Source organism: Thamnophis sirtalis, unplaced genomic scaffold (genome assembly GCF_051295495.1).
Source record: "Thamnophis sirtalis isolate CommonGarterSnake01/CBP01778 unplaced genomic scaffold, rThaSir2_p1.2 scaffold_15, whole genome shotgun sequence".
In the NCBI taxonomy this organism is placed as follows: Eukaryota; Metazoa; Chordata; class Lepidosauria; order Squamata; family Natricidae; genus Thamnophis; species Thamnophis sirtalis.
Window position 1 is genome coordinate 22,759,864 of NW_028261395.1, and position 14,512 is coordinate 22,774,375.

At 47.2% G+C, this 14,512-nt stretch overlaps 1 protein-coding gene and 1 long non-coding RNA gene across 6 annotated transcripts; both read right to left on the reverse strand.

Moving 5' to 3' along the window:
* Nucleotides 1-47: 47 nt before the first annotated feature.
* LOC148042523 (uncharacterized) lies at nt 48-3,117 on the reverse strand. The gene is made up of 3 exons (XR_015695113.1): nt 2,954-3,117; nt 1,294-1,464; nt 48-160 (listed from the first exon to the last, which is right to left on the reverse strand). It is a non-coding gene; the product is annotated as an uncharacterized LOC148042523 (long non-coding RNA).
* Nucleotides 3,118-5,368: 2,251 nt separating this feature from the next.
* NRBF2 (nuclear receptor binding factor 2) lies at nt 5,369-13,474 on the reverse strand. 5 transcript variants are annotated; one of them, XM_087701899.1, is made up of 4 exons: nt 13,286-13,474; nt 10,423-10,507; nt 9,368-9,408; nt 5,369-6,783 (listed from the first exon to the last, which is right to left on the reverse strand). In XM_087701899.1, exons 3-4 carry the CDS (start codon nt 9,389-9,391, stop codon nt 6,052-6,054), a joined length of 756 nt encoding a protein of 251 aa, XP_087558025.1. In that variant the 5' UTR covers nt 9,392-9,408; nt 10,423-10,507; nt 13,286-13,474; the 3' UTR covers nt 5,369-6,051. The 5 variants fall into 5 exon arrangements, with proteins under 5 accessions (XP_087558025.1, XP_013915371.2, XP_087558024.1 ...); XM_014059896.2 differs by lacking the exon at nt 13,286-13,474 and adding an exon at nt 12,990-13,265; XM_087701898.1 differs by lacking the exon at nt 13,286-13,474 and adding an exon at nt 12,257-12,776.
* Nucleotides 13,475-14,512: the final 1,038 nt, after the last annotated feature.

The window sequence follows — 14,512 nt, forward strand, 5'->3', positions numbered from 1 at the left end:
GTTTGTTTGTTTGCCTTGGAATGAATATGTTTTATTTTTATAAGTACATTTTCTACGATTTAAGAGGCATGATTTCTTCAGACAAGTTATTAATAGCTACTCAAAAGATGAGTGATGTTTCCTTTGTTGGGCTTTGGTTCCCCAAGACCCCAGGAATTTCCTGAAAGAGAATTAAAGGCGTCTGAAAACTCCCTGCCAACATTTTAAAATGTGTCACCTAAAAAAATATTTTTCCTTGCCGCACCCTTTTTTGCCAGCCCCCATTTTTGCCTTCCTGCCATTGCGACGGCTTATCTCTTGAAGTTCCATTTTTCAAAGTAAATATTACAATGGCAGAAAGAAGTTTTTCTCTTTATAAACGGTGGCTTTAGCTACGTTATCAAACCGCTGCAAGAATTTCTATATTCACACTTAAAAAAAAAACACCTTTACTTTCTGGAGATGTGCCAAGTACAGTCAGCCCGCAAAGCAAATAAATGCTTCAAAGAGAGAGAAAAAATAAAGTTTAAATTATGCACCTGATTAAAAGATACCGGGGGAGTGGGGGACACCCCTATTTCTCAGTCTCTTCCTCTGGAATACAGGCGGATTCAAAGTGCAGCTTTAAGGGAATTAAATGAACACTTTCCTCTTTTAGTATAATTTATGGATTGTAGCTTGGTGAAGCCCAGCTGAGCTTTGATTTCTGGTGGGAAGCCTAGAATCTTAAATGTTTGCTCTTGTACTGGGCGCAGACCTCACTCCCTTCTGGCACTGATGATGTTACCTAGTTGGGTAATGAAATATCTGCAAGGAAACCACCAACTCAGAGAGCACCAAGCACCCCACATCTGTCTGTCTGTCCGTAAACCACTGCCTAATCAAGGAACCACCAAGAACACTTCCATCAACATCAACAGGGTAAGCCACTTGTATATAAATAGAGAGCAAACCCCACTCCCTTCTAGCACTGATCACATTACCTCGTTGGGTAATGAAACGTCTGCAAGGAAACCACCAAACTCTGTATCCCAGGGGTGTCAAACTCAAGGCCCAGGGCTGGATGGTACTTATACCCGACTCGCGGGGCCAGCCTGGAAATATCAAAGGACCGGCCCACAGTGCCTCCACCAACCAAAACAGGCCAAATGAGGGAGGGGGTACCCACAACCCATTTTCGGGTGCTTGCAGCACTCTGCCGCCAAAAACGGGCCACAGAGGCCTCTCCACGCGGCCCATTTTGGCTGGCAGAGGCACTGCGGGCGAGTCCTTCCACATTGGGCGATGGCTAAGACCACACAAATAAGCAAAAACCTTGGATCGGGAACGTCTTTCTCTGGACAATGTCCTCCTCTCAGCTCCCGGCAGCCATAGAGAGGGAGAAAGCTCAATTTCAGAGACGCCACCCTTCCGACTGGCTGGTTCCTGGTCAGGACCGACCCAAGACCAATGAAGAGTACTTTGGTCAGCTGGGACCACACCTGCCTGTAAAATATAAAAGGATGCCTGGTCAACTTCTTACTGGGGCTTAGATCCTACTTTGTGAGCCTGAAGAATGGACACCAGCTTCTTATAATACAAGAATTAAAATAAAATTACCTTACAATAAAATACAAATGTACAATAACCAAGGTCATTCATAAAATCATTCCCCAAATACTATTCAAGGTGACTTGACCCACTTCCTGGGTTTTCTTTAAAAGCCATGTTTTACCAGTTCTGTAAGACGACAATCTTCTCATTCAACACAGATATAACTGGGAAACGGCTATTTCGGGATTGGCTCATACATTGTATTAAGGTAAAGGTAAAGTTCCCCTCGCACACATGTGTTAGTTGTTCCTGACTCTAGGGGGCGATGCTCATCTCTGTTTCAAAGCCGAAGAGCCAGCGCTGTCTGGAGACTTCTCCGGGATCATGTAGCCAGCATGACTAAATGGCAAAGGCGCATGGAACGCTGTTACCTTCCCACCAAAGGTGGTCCCTATTTTTCTACTTGCATGTTTACATGATTTCAAACTGCTAGGTTGGCAGAAGCTGGGACAAGTAATGGGAGCTCACTCCATTACGCGGAACTAGGGATTCAAACCACATAACTGCCAACCTTTCTGATTGATAAGCTCAGCGTCTTAGCCACTGAGCCACCACGTCCCTACAGTCGTGTAACCTTGTGTTACAATTGCACAATCTGTAGCTGCCACCCCTGAACCATTAAGGCTTTTCAGGAAAATCATGAAAACAGCAGCCACTGGATGTAATTTCTCCCATAGGCAGGCTTTCAAATGAAAATATAAATGCAGGATATTCAATACCCCATTAATATTTAATGTATGTCAAATCATTAAAGAAACGGCAGTTCATCTCAAATCAAAATATTGTTAAATAAAAACATCTTGGCCTCAACAGGTTTCGGGCAGGACCTGAGAACTATCTTTGAACAACAACACCTTAAGATCTAACAGAAGAAGCACAATAGGAACACCATCAGAATCAGAGTTCAACTGGAAGGGACTTTGGAGGTCTTCTAGTCCACCCCCCTGCTTAAGCAGAGAACCTATACCATTTCAGACACGTGGCTATCCAGTCTCTTCTTAAAAACCTCCAGTGATGAAATATCCATGACTTCTGGTGGCAAGTTGTTCCAATGGTTAATTGTTCTCATTTTAATAAGTTTCTCCTTGATTCTAGGTTACTTCTCTCTGGTTCGTTTCCACTTTGTTTCTTGTACTGCCTTTCAGTGCTTTGGAAAATAAGTTGTGGCAGCCCCTCAAATACTGGAATACTGCTATCATGTCACCCTAATTCTATTCTTTAGAATAGCCAAACCTAAATCCTGCAGCCCTTCTTCATATCTTTTAGTCTCCAGGCCTTTAATCATCTTAATTGCTCTTCTTTGCACTTTTTCCAAAGTTCCAACATCCTTTTCGTAATGTGGTGGCCCAAACTGGATGCAGTATTGCAGGTATAGTCTAACCAAGGCTTTATAAAGTGGTATCTTCTGCTACATCCCCAAATCCCAGGGCTGGGGAAACAACAGCTGCGTTGCTTGGCAGCCCACCAGAAGACACACATCAGACAGCAGGAATCTCATTCCCGACCCGGACCCAAAAGCCCTGCACGTGCTCTGCCCACCACGGCTCTAAAAAGGAGCCCGAGGGGCTTTGTAGTACCGCAGAAGGCTGAGCCCACTCCACAGAAAGAACCCTGAAGTGTAGATTGAAATAAACGAACTCTATCCCTATGTTCCCCGTTTGGCCCGTCGTTTTTCTTAAAGCTGAAAAGGGCGCGGGGCAGTGCAAAGAGACCCGGCTTCCCAACCTTCCGGTCATCACCGGTTCCTTACAGATGCACCGAAAGGCCAGGGGAAAAGCGGGCAGTCAAAGTTATGGGCGATAAGCAAATGAGTGGTATGGGGGGCGGGGGAGGGATAAATAGGTAATGAAAATAACCTCTATCTTTGTCTCTACCACACACTTCAGGGACTACTTCGACCACGACTGCTCAGGAGTCAGGAAATGCGGGGCTGATCTGGCTCACTTGCGGCACCGCCAGGCTTGTTGCTAGACCTGCACTCCGACAATGTAGCGCAGAAAAGAGGGGTGGGGAGTAGGGCATCTTGCTGCAAATAAACCGGAAGCGTAGGACAAGGATAAGAACGGACTGGCAGGAAGTTGGCCATGCTGGAAAAGTCGTTTTTCTAAAGGCCTTAGGGGACCGCCGCGGAGGTCTGACAGGAAATCCGCCATGCCTGGAAGGTCGCTGTGAAAGGACGTTGGAGGAACGACAGCGATGGACGGACAGGAAGTCGGCCATGACTAGAAGGACGTTTTCAATGGCATGGGAGACGGGCGCGGAGATCGGACAGGAAGTCGGCCATGCCTAGGTTTCTGCATAAGAAAGTTGGGGTTACGGCTAAGGAGAAATGACAGGAAGTCGGCCATGACGAGAAGGTCTCCCCCTCCAACCAGGCACTAGGGGAGCGGCAGCGGAAGTCCACCATAATGGGACGGTCGCTGTGAAAGGAAGTGAGGAAAGCGTGTGAGAGAAGACAGGAAATCGACCATGTTGGGAAGGTCGATATCGAGGCAGAAGCCGGCAGCCATGCAGAGAAGGTAACACAATTATTAGGCAAGTGAATATTTTGACCGCATCATCACCCATACAGAGACAGACAGCTATAACGGACATTTTTTTCCAAAAGCATGTAAAAGGATTTCATTCTGACTGAAATTTCACAAAATGGCAAATAAAAGCTTCCTGTTTTGAACATGAAAGTCGAAACGTGGGAACTTTTAAGACTTGTGGACTTCAACTGAGGAATTCTGGGAGTTGAAGTCCACAAGTCTTAAAAGTTCCCAAGTTTGGACACCCCCGTTTGAGCATCTGGAACAGGATCTTGTGCTTTGGTGATAAGCTTCCCGAATGCTCAAAATGGTTCAAAATGGAATTTTTCTTATGGACCCAAAGCTTTTTGTTGTCCCACTGCATTTAAAACATTTCTTTTAAAAGTACACTTTCTCTGCAGGGCTGCACGTTTTTTACCCAGAAAATAATTTGGTGTTGAACTAGAACAGAGAGATGGTTAACAGTTTACTGGATGATTTGGGTGCAATCGGTTCTCTCTACTTGCTGGATGTATCAGTGCTGACGCTATGGGGGAAAACTGAAGGACAAAATGTAGATCAAATGACAAATACTGAGAAAGAGAAAGGAGACTTCAATGACCTGATATTTTCTTATTTTTCTTTCTATCTTTTTCTTTCTTTCTTTCTAATCTATCAATCTGGTATCTATCTATCTGTCTATCTATATGGTATCTATCTATCAATCATATATAAAAATGGCTGTGTTCTAGCATAACTCTGGAACGCCTTGAGCAATTTCAACCAAAGTTGGTACACAGATGACTTACTCTATGGAAACAAATACTGTGGATGGGGAGGGGGGGAGACACTCCTAACAACCCTTAGGGTGTGTGTTCTGTTAAGATACAGCCTGTTGTGCCTTAAAATGGCTTCTCCTGTACAGCACAGTGGAATTGCCATGGTAACAGCTTCACAATCCTCCACAAGGGGGCTCCCTCTAGTAAGGGGAAAAATCCAACGTTAAAAATTAATTTGGTCTGGACATTTCCCTCCTATAAATAAATACCCAGACAACGCTGGGTTATCAGCTAGTTCAGAATAAAATCCTGGTCTGGAGAGCTTTAATGGGTACCTGATTCAATCTTTGTCATCTTGGAATAATAGATCTCAAACAAGATTTTGATCAAAATGATGTCTGCTAAAATCTTTAAACATCCTACTACATAAAGGCAGGCTACTGTTGCATTCAGTATTGGAATTCCGAAACTCAATACTTGCATGTTAAAAAGAAAACAAACACATGATTCAAGTTAGACCTGTAACATTTTATTCTTTCTCAGCTATGCTTTCCTATCATGCACCAACAAATATTCTTATCTAATTGTTTAGAGCAATGCTTGTTCCATATGCAGAAAACACATTACGAAGCACCCTGATTATGTAAACAAATCAAAATATTTCAGAAGAATTAAATTTGGGTCCTTAAAAATATCTGGAAATTTAGCTTTACTCCTGATTGGCTGATGTTATGCATTAAGCTAGGGGTGCAAAGTGTGGCACACAGATCCGTCCTATGAAGGAAGGGAAACAAGAATCGCTTACTAGTGTCTGTGCATGATTAAAAGAAAACGGCAATCCAATGCATGATAGAAAGTGTCTTGCACTACCAAAATTGTTACCATGTGCCACACAGGATTCACCTTATTTTATGGCATAAGAGATCCGTTTGCATCCAAAGAATACTTGAGGGAGCCCTGCAGGAGGGAGGTTCAAGACTCCCTCCTTCCGGCCTTTGGCTTGAAGAAAGAACAAGGAGAGCTTAGCTTTTACCAACGATGGTAAATGCCTTTGCTTCACCAATTCATAACATCAAGCATTTTTTTTCAGTGACCAAGTAACAAGGATTTCTCCCTTCAGTTATGGATGTTCCAGCAGCGTCCACTCCCCAAAGTCCAGGACAAATCCACCACCCAGTGGTGGTCCTCCCTTAGTTGTTCATGAACCCCTTCAAGAGATCTTCAGAGAGTTCCACCAGTGGGAACTCCGGGGAGGGAATGTCCAAGGGGGGAAGGCTGGGGATGGGAATGTCCTTGCCCTTCCCAGCACTGACAGCCAATTTCTGCCAGGGGGTGGTGGTGGTGGCGGCGGAGGCGGCGGCAGATTCCGGAAGCTGCTGGAGGCCCCACAGCTCTGACTTCTCCACAAAGTCAGCATCTGCATCCAGCTCCTTTTCCAGTGGGGACTTCAGCAGCCTGGCTCGCTCCGCTTTTAGCTGCCGGTTCTCCCGCCTCAGTCTCTCATTGTCAGCAAACAGCATCTCCACGTGCTGCTCCAGGACTGCGATTTTGGTGGCCTGCTCCTCCATTTTCATCTTGTCGTCCTTTGGAGGCCTGCTCTTCACGCAGGCGTCGGGGGAAGGCTCCTTCCTCTTCTGAAGCAGAAAGAGCAGAGTGTCCGGATCCCTGTCCAAGACCCCCTGGAAGCCCTTCATCTCCTTCTCCAAGGGGGCCCTGTACTTGAGGCTGGCCGGCGTTCCATGCTGGTCCTCGGGGTCCTCCGCTGAGAGCTTAGAAGAGCTCTGCAGGTGGGCCACACTCTCTTTGTCCACAAGAGGGCGCACTTTCAACCTTTCGTCCCTTTGCGTCCTTTTCCATCGCTCTTGGATAAGGGGGATCTGTTTCAGGTGGCTCTTCCTTTGCAACTCCAGGGATAACTGGGCCTGCCAAGGAACAAAAAGGATAAGTCTTCTTGATCAGCCTCTCAGGGAATAAAATGAGTTTTGGCATCCAAAGAACCACAAGTCCTAGAGCTCCCACCAGTGGGCCCAGTTTTAGAAGCCAGTTGGGCATAAAACATCTGTTTTATGAATTCTGTTGTCTGAATTCTTAAGCCATTGCTTTTAATCAGAAAAACAAACTCTTTTCCCCCACAATGTCAAGCTAAGTTAGACCCTGAGTTGGACCTGCCTTCCATTGAGGACCTGTACACTGCACGAGTCAAAAAGGGGGCCATGAAAATATCTGCAGACTCCTCATATCCTGGACATAAATTGTTTAAACTTCTCTCCTCAAAACGACGTTATAGGGCACTGCGCACCAGAATAACTAGATACAAGGACAGTTTTTCCCCAAACGCCATCACTCTGCTAAACAATTAATTCCCTCAACACTATTAAACCATTCACTAAAGCTCCATTACTATTACTATTAATCTTCTCATCATTCCTGTTACCTATCTCCTCCCACTTATGACTGCAGGACTGTAACTTTGTTGCTTGTATCCTTATGTTTCCTGATTGCTTATTTGGACCCTATGACTATCATTAAGTGTTGCATCTTATGATTCTTGACTTAATGTTTCTTGTCTTGTGCACCTAAGGCAAATTCCTTGTGTGTCCAATCACACTTAGCCAATAAAGAATTCTATTCTATTCTATCCTATTCTTATTCTACTCTATTCTATTCTGAGTTAGAACCAAACTTTTTCTATGCATGAAGAATTTGCTAAATCATAAATCTGGCTTCTGTCCCCTTTTTTCCTAAAACAAAGTTCATCTTTATGCCAAGCAAGCAATGACAAGGCATCAGGTCAGCCCTCCCCACCCCAGACTTTCCCTCCAGACTGCAGCTAAGAAAGGCTGGTCTTCCTTCCTGGAGAAGCTGCCACCGACGCAGATGGCGAGTTCCATAGGAATGAAGAGCCCCACTGCCTGATGTGGCTGAGCAGTGACCTTCTTTCCCCCTGATGGCTGCCCAGTTCCTGCACAAGACTGTAGATGGTGTGGAATATTTGCGCTTGGGTAGAAAACCAACTGACCCACTTCGGCAGGGTACCAATTGCTACTGTGCTTCTCCCAAAATAAGACAGGGTCTTATTTTCTTTTGAACCCCAAAATAAGCGCCTGGTCTTATTTTCGGGGAGGTCTTATTATTTTTGAGGTGCAGGAGGCGGCGAGCGTGGTCACCTCATAGCTGCTGCTGTGTTGCACATCGCTGAACCTGCTGCTCTTTTTGCGGCGGCCGTTGGCGTGACAGAAGGGGCGTGGGGGCTAGGGTTGTGGGAGCGGCCGTTAGGTAAGGGCATGTGGGGCGCATGGGGCATGTTTCCCCCTCCCTTCCACCCCCTCCGGCTTCGTCTAACCTCGTGTTATTTGTGCAGCAAGCCACCAAAGGAAATGGAGGGGACCGGCTATGAATGCGGTTAAATATTTTCAGGGGATGTCTTATTTTCAGAGAAACAGGGTAGTAACTGGCTTGTGAAGCCCTTCTCCCAGGTGCAGCCATTCTTCCCTCCTCCCAAGATAGTCACATTTTGTGCAAAAAAACCAAGACAGGAGACAAATCATCGTATATGGATGCATTGCAGCTTCTCTTTGGTACTTTTCTACTGAATTTAGTTATTTCTTCCTTTGTGTGCTACCTTTATTATTTTTTACACGCAACTGAAGGTGCCGAACAGCCCCAACACACCTTCCTCCTTCAATTTTCCCCACAACAATCACCACAGACCTGTGAGTTGGAGCTGAGAGGGAGTGACTGGCTGAAGGTCCCCTAGCTTTCATAGCTAAGGCAGGACTCGAACTCACGATCTTTGGTTTTCTAGCCTGGTGCTTTACCCATTAGATCAAACTGGCTATTGATATAGCAATAAATATGCGAGGCATACAAGCCATAACCACCCTCACCCTCCAAATATCTGTTCTTTTCTAAGTGCTAAGCTCACCCAAATTAGTCCTTGACTTTCAACCATTCATTTAGCAATTATTCAAGGTTACAGCAATGCTGAAAATGTGACTTATGACCAGTCCTCACAGTTACGACCACTGCGGTCACGATCAACCCTCAGACACTTGCCAAGCAGTATGTATTTAAAATGGTTACAGGGTCCTGGAGTTACATGATCACCACAGGTGATCTTCCCAGCTGAATTCCAACAAGCAAAGTCAACGGAGGAAGCCGAGATTCTCTCAAAAAGCATGGTGATTTGTTTAACAACTTCAAGGGGGGAAAGGCTGTAAAATTGGCACAACTTGCATAATGGCTGCATCGTTTAGCAGTGGAAGTTCTGGTCCCAAATGAGGTCAAAAGTCAAGGACTAATCTGGCTTTTCGCGGGACAGTTTGGACAAGACTTCCTTTCAGATTGTGCCATTTCTTTTTCATTTCCCACTTACTATGTCCTGCCCCCCCCCCCCCCCACGCACACACATAAAAGGGTCAGCTGCCACCCAGGTTCCGGGTTGGGATCACAGTCACCCCTAGAACGGTTCATTGCTAGAACAACCATTGTGGAGGGAAACCTCACCTGATCTGATTGAGTCAACTTCATAGCTTCCAGAAGATACGCTGCAAAACACACAAAATAGTGACAAGAGTTTAGAGAGGCCGCTTTGCGCAGCTGTACTGGGTGACCTCGGTCGGGCAGGGCTTCTGCAGCCCCTTGACACAGAGAGAACGCCCAAGGGAGGACAGGAGGTGCCTTCTTCTTTTAAAAGGAGCCTCCCCCCCACCCCCCATGACAACTTTTGACAAGTGACTAGAAAATCACTTTTATTTCCAAACGTGAATCTTCAAGCTGTACGTGAAGTACAACTTGGCAGCCAAACTGCTTTCTGCCACCCCTTTAAAAGCAGCATTGCAAGGAGACCTTCACGCTCTGAACTGGGAGTGTTAGGACAATGGACTGAACTATTGACTCCCTGTAAGAACTGTGATTCCGGTTCCGATGACATACTTATTTTTTCATGGATAAAAAGGTAAAGGTTCCCCTTTCCGACACTAGGGGGTGATGCTCATCTCCATTTCAAAGCCGAAGAGCCAGTGCTGTCCGAAGACATCTCCGTGGTCGTGTGGCCGGCATGGCTAAACAGCGAAGACACACGGAACGCTGTTCCCTTCCCACCAAAGGTGGTTCCTATTTTTCTACTTGCATTTTTCCATGCTTTTGAACTGCTAGGTTGGCAGAAGCTGGGACAAGTAATGGGGGCTCACTTTTTCATGTCCCTTTTCATTTATATCATTTATATCCCACCTTTATTATTTTGATAAATAACCCAAACCGGAAAACACAGCTAATACTCCTTCCTCCTCTTATTTTCCAAAAACAACCAACCCATGAGGTGAGAGAGAGAGCAACTGACCAGTCATCCAGCCACCATCCAACCCAAAGGCAGGACTAGAAGTCCCAGTCTCCTGGTTTCTAGCCTGATGCTTTCACCACCACCCAACCTTTCACTGTGATCCTTATCCCTGACCAGCAAGGATCTCGCCTACTTACCGCACCTTTTGCACTGACTTAGCTTCCGTCATAATAGGGATGCCTGGGGATGGGGGTTCAAACAAACACCCACCATGGCTCACCTGCTGCCTTTCGGTGACATGAAATGGCTTCTTCGTACTTCCCCGCAGCCAGCAAATGGTCAGCTTTTCTGCTCTGCTGATGAGCCTAGAAAAAGCCAAACCTTTAAAACACCTGGAGGGGATGCCGCTGCTTGAATGCCTCTAACAAGAGAGATTTGCAGATTAACTGACCCCCGTGGGATGACATGTACATGAATTGCTTTCTACCAAGGAAGCTAAAACATTTACCTGCCCAGATGTCCACTGTCTGGGCACAAAGCTAAGAGAACTTGCAAAGTGGCTCACAAGGCAGGAGAAGCAAAATAAAACAAGAAAAGCAAAAGGAGACACACACACACAGAACCCTTGTGAAATAGGAACATCTCATCCAGAGACTCCAGAGATATTTCACAAGAAGAGTCCTACACTCACAACAGGCTACACCGCCTACGATCTGACCTAAGTGTAATACACAAAATTGTCTGCTAAAATGTCCTACCTGTCAACGGCTACTTCAGCTTCAACCATAATACATGGACAAACAACAGATACAAACTTAACGTAAACTGCTCCAAATTCAATTGCAGAAAATACAACTTCAGCAACAGAGTGGTCAATGCCTGGAATGCTCTACCTGACTCTGTTGTAACATCCTCAAACCCACATAATTTTAACCGTAAGACTGTCTACTGTTGACCTCACCCCATTCCTGAGAAGTCTGTAAGGGGGTGTGCATAAGCACACCAGTGTGCCTACCATCCCTGTCCTAATGTCCCCATTTATTCGTACCCATTGACTGTGTTCATATTTATATTTATGCTTATACCTGTTATTTTTTTACATGTTTGGCAAACTAAATAAATAAATAAAAAACCTGGGCTGGGCCTCTAAACTGACATCATTCACACCCCATGTTCTCTATTCATGCAAGATTATTGCTCCAAAATATTTTAATTTGTTAACTTAAAACATAATTTAAATGTTTGCTTATAAACAGTTCTCTGGGTTCCTAAAGCACAATAACCCCCCCCCCTTTCAACACCTAAAATTTATCACCAAAATAGGTTAAGACAGATCTTACAGATGGTCCCCAACTGAATTTCCATCATAGGTTATGATGGCTGTTGAGGCCCCCACACAACCAACCTGATTTTACAATCTTTATTGCAGCGCTCATTAAGCAAACACCCTGGTTGTTAAGCAAGTCAATGTGTTCCTATGGGGACCAGTTTTATTACTTAGCTGCTTATCATGCAACCGAAGAACGTTGCAACTGGCCATAAAGGGAAGTCGGGTTGCCAGGCGCCTGAAATGGCAGCCATGCGATCACAAGTGTCGTGTATGAGCTCCGGAATTGGATGGTAAGAACCTTTTGAAGTCCATTGTAGAGTCAAACCGTAACTAAGTGAGAACCACCTGCACTGTGACCCCAATGGGCATCTGACCACTGCATTTCTGCCTCAAGATGTGGCTTTTCTGTGTCATCTCCAAAGGTCCTCCCGGAGACCGATCACAACACTCCAACTGGACGATGGGTGATTAAGGCCTGCATCGCTGCTGCTGCGGGCAACATTACAAGAAGCCTCTCTGCCTTCCTCAGAGATGGAAGGACAGGAAAGGACGCTTTGCCCTGCCCAGACCCATCCCATCCGCCATGAAATCAGCCAGGAGGGCTGCAAGTCGACCCCATCAGGAGGACCAAAATTTAGACTCTCAAGGGCTCCATCCATTTCCACAAAGGGATCACAAAACTTGATGGCCGGACAATGAGCCAATCCCCAGCCAAGAAAAGAAAGAAACAACTTTGTCAACATATCTCCCCTTTATCATCTGGTAAAAGTAAAGGTTCCCTTACACATGCTAGTTGTTCCCAACTCTGGGGGGCGGTGGCTCATCTCCGTTTCAAAACCGAAGAGCCAGCACTGTCCAAAGACATCTCTGTGGTCATGTGAATGGCATAACTCAACGTCTGGGAAGGGTTCCTATTTTTCTACTTGCATTTTTACATGCTATGGAACTGCTAGGGTGGCAGAAGCTGGGACAAGTAATGGGAGCTCGCTCAGTTATGCCGTACTAGGGATTCGAACTGCCGACCTTCTGATCAACAAGCTCAGCGTCCCAGGCAAGCATAGTAGACCACAAAAAGGGAGCCAGGATTCTTCCCAGGAGGTTGCCCGGATAGGAACCTCTCCCAGCGGCACCATAGGCCCAGCAGTATCCTGTGGGCACCGAGTCAGGCGGCCTCCCCTCAGAGGCACTGGGACCCGGGGGGGGGGGGCACCAAGAGAGCCGCCTGACTGCCCAGCGTCTCGACGGCCGCCTGAGCAGGACCCTCTTCTGACCGGCAGCCCCGACGTCAAGGCCGGCCAGGCTCCGCGCCCACCACCCCGCGACCTCCCCGCCTGCCCCGGAGCCCCGTTTCCCGGGAGGAAGACACCTTAAATCCCCGCCTTTCCGCCCCTCGGGAGCTCCGGCCGCCCCTCCCTCCGTGCTTGGTTGCTCCTGGTCCGGGTTTACAACCCCGGGCCGGCCACGGAGCCCTCGGGGAAGCCCCGGGCCGGCTGGATCTCCCTCCTGGCGGCCCTCACCAAGTTGAGCGGCGCCTCCATCGCCTCCATGGGCGGCTGCGGCGACATCGGCGGCACCAGTCGGGCCTTCCCGCCGCCCCGCGGGGGTCTCTCGCTCTGTTTCTCTCTCTCTCTCTCTCTCACACACACAGCCGCGCTTCCGCCTGCCACGACGTCACTGCGCGCGCCGCCCGCCGCCGCCAATTGCCAAGCAGCCACGTTGTCACTGCACGCGCCGCCAATCGCCAAACAGATACGACGTCACCGCGCGCCTGTTATTGGCAGCTCCCTCTTCGATTGGCCCGGCTCATACTGACATCACCCCGAGGGAGCCTCAGCAGGCGGCCTCCAGCTCTTTCGCCTCGAGGTCTGCTCGGGGAAACGTCCCGGAGGAAGGCGGATTCCGTACTGGCTTTGTCCGGCTATTTCAGCGTCGTTCCGACCAGGCTTCCAAAACCCGAGCGCTCCCCAGCTGCCAGGAACATCGGGCCCCGCGGGGGCCGCTGGGAGTTGTAGTTCCGCCCGAGGCCGCTGGGAGTCGCCCTTTTGCCGCAGGAGAGCGGAGGCAGCGAGAGGGCGCCGGAATGAGCGGCCCTGCTCTGGCGGGAGGGAGTGGGCTATTTCCGCCCCACGAGAAGGGAGGGGTTGCCTCCTGGGTGGGGGAGGGGGGGTTGGCATCTCTGCGTCCCAGAGGAACGTTTGGGTGGAAAATCTGACCTGCGTTCTGAAACAGGTATACATTTTAGAAAAAAACTTTCCATATCTTGGTTGCCTTTGAATTTAGCAATAGCAATAGCAATAGCAGTTAGACTTATATACCGCTTCATAGGGCTTTCAGTCCTCTCTAAGCGGTTTACGGAGTCAGCATATCGCCCCCAACAATCCGGGTCCTCATTTTACCCACCTCGGAAGGATGGAAGGCTGAGTCAACCCTGAGCCGGTGAGATTTGAACAGCCGAACTGCAGTCAGCTGAAGTAGCCTGCAGTGCTGCATTTAACCACTGCGCCACTTCGCCTATAAATTGAATTGAATGAAGCCCATATATTCTAAATAATTTTAGAATTTATTCATTTAATTAATGAATAATAAAAAATAAATAAAAAAGCTAGAACAAAGTCTATTTGCAAGGGTGTCTAAACTTGGGAACGTTAAGACTTGTGGACTTTAACTCCCAGAGTGGAATTCTGCGAGTTGAAGTCCACAAGTCTTAAAAGTTCCAGAGTTTGGACATGCGAGTAAAGCACCCCATTGAATTAGGCGAAATTTACGTCTGAAGAAAGTTAACACCTAACCCCTTCCTAGGAGAATAAAATGTTTTGAAGAATATTTAAAAAGGCAGAATATAATATTTTCCTGGACGAGAGAAGGAAAAACAGTTTTTTAAAGACAAAAAAGCAGCTCCCTGCAGCTTCCTGCCCCTAGCAGATATTGGTGCACATTAAGACTGAGGCAGCCTATCTTCAAGACCATTAGACCTTCAGCTCCAGGGTGATGGGATTAAGATACGACCCCTCAGGGCATGATAGGATTAGCCCTCTACCCA

Coding starts and splice junctions, on each gene's coding strand:
- NRBF2 (XM_014059896.2), bottom strand. CDS start 13,037: ATGTCGCCGCAGCCGCCCATGGAGGCGATGGAGGCGCCGCTCAACTTG. Junction 10,508..12,989: donor TGGAGGCGCCGCTCAACTTG/GTGAGGGCCGCC, acceptor GGCTTTTTCTAG/GCTCATCAGCAGAGCAGAAA. Junction 6,784..9,367: donor AGTTGACTCAATCAGATCAG/GTGAGGTTTCCC, acceptor GTTCCTTGGCAG/GCCCAGTTATCCCTGGAGTT.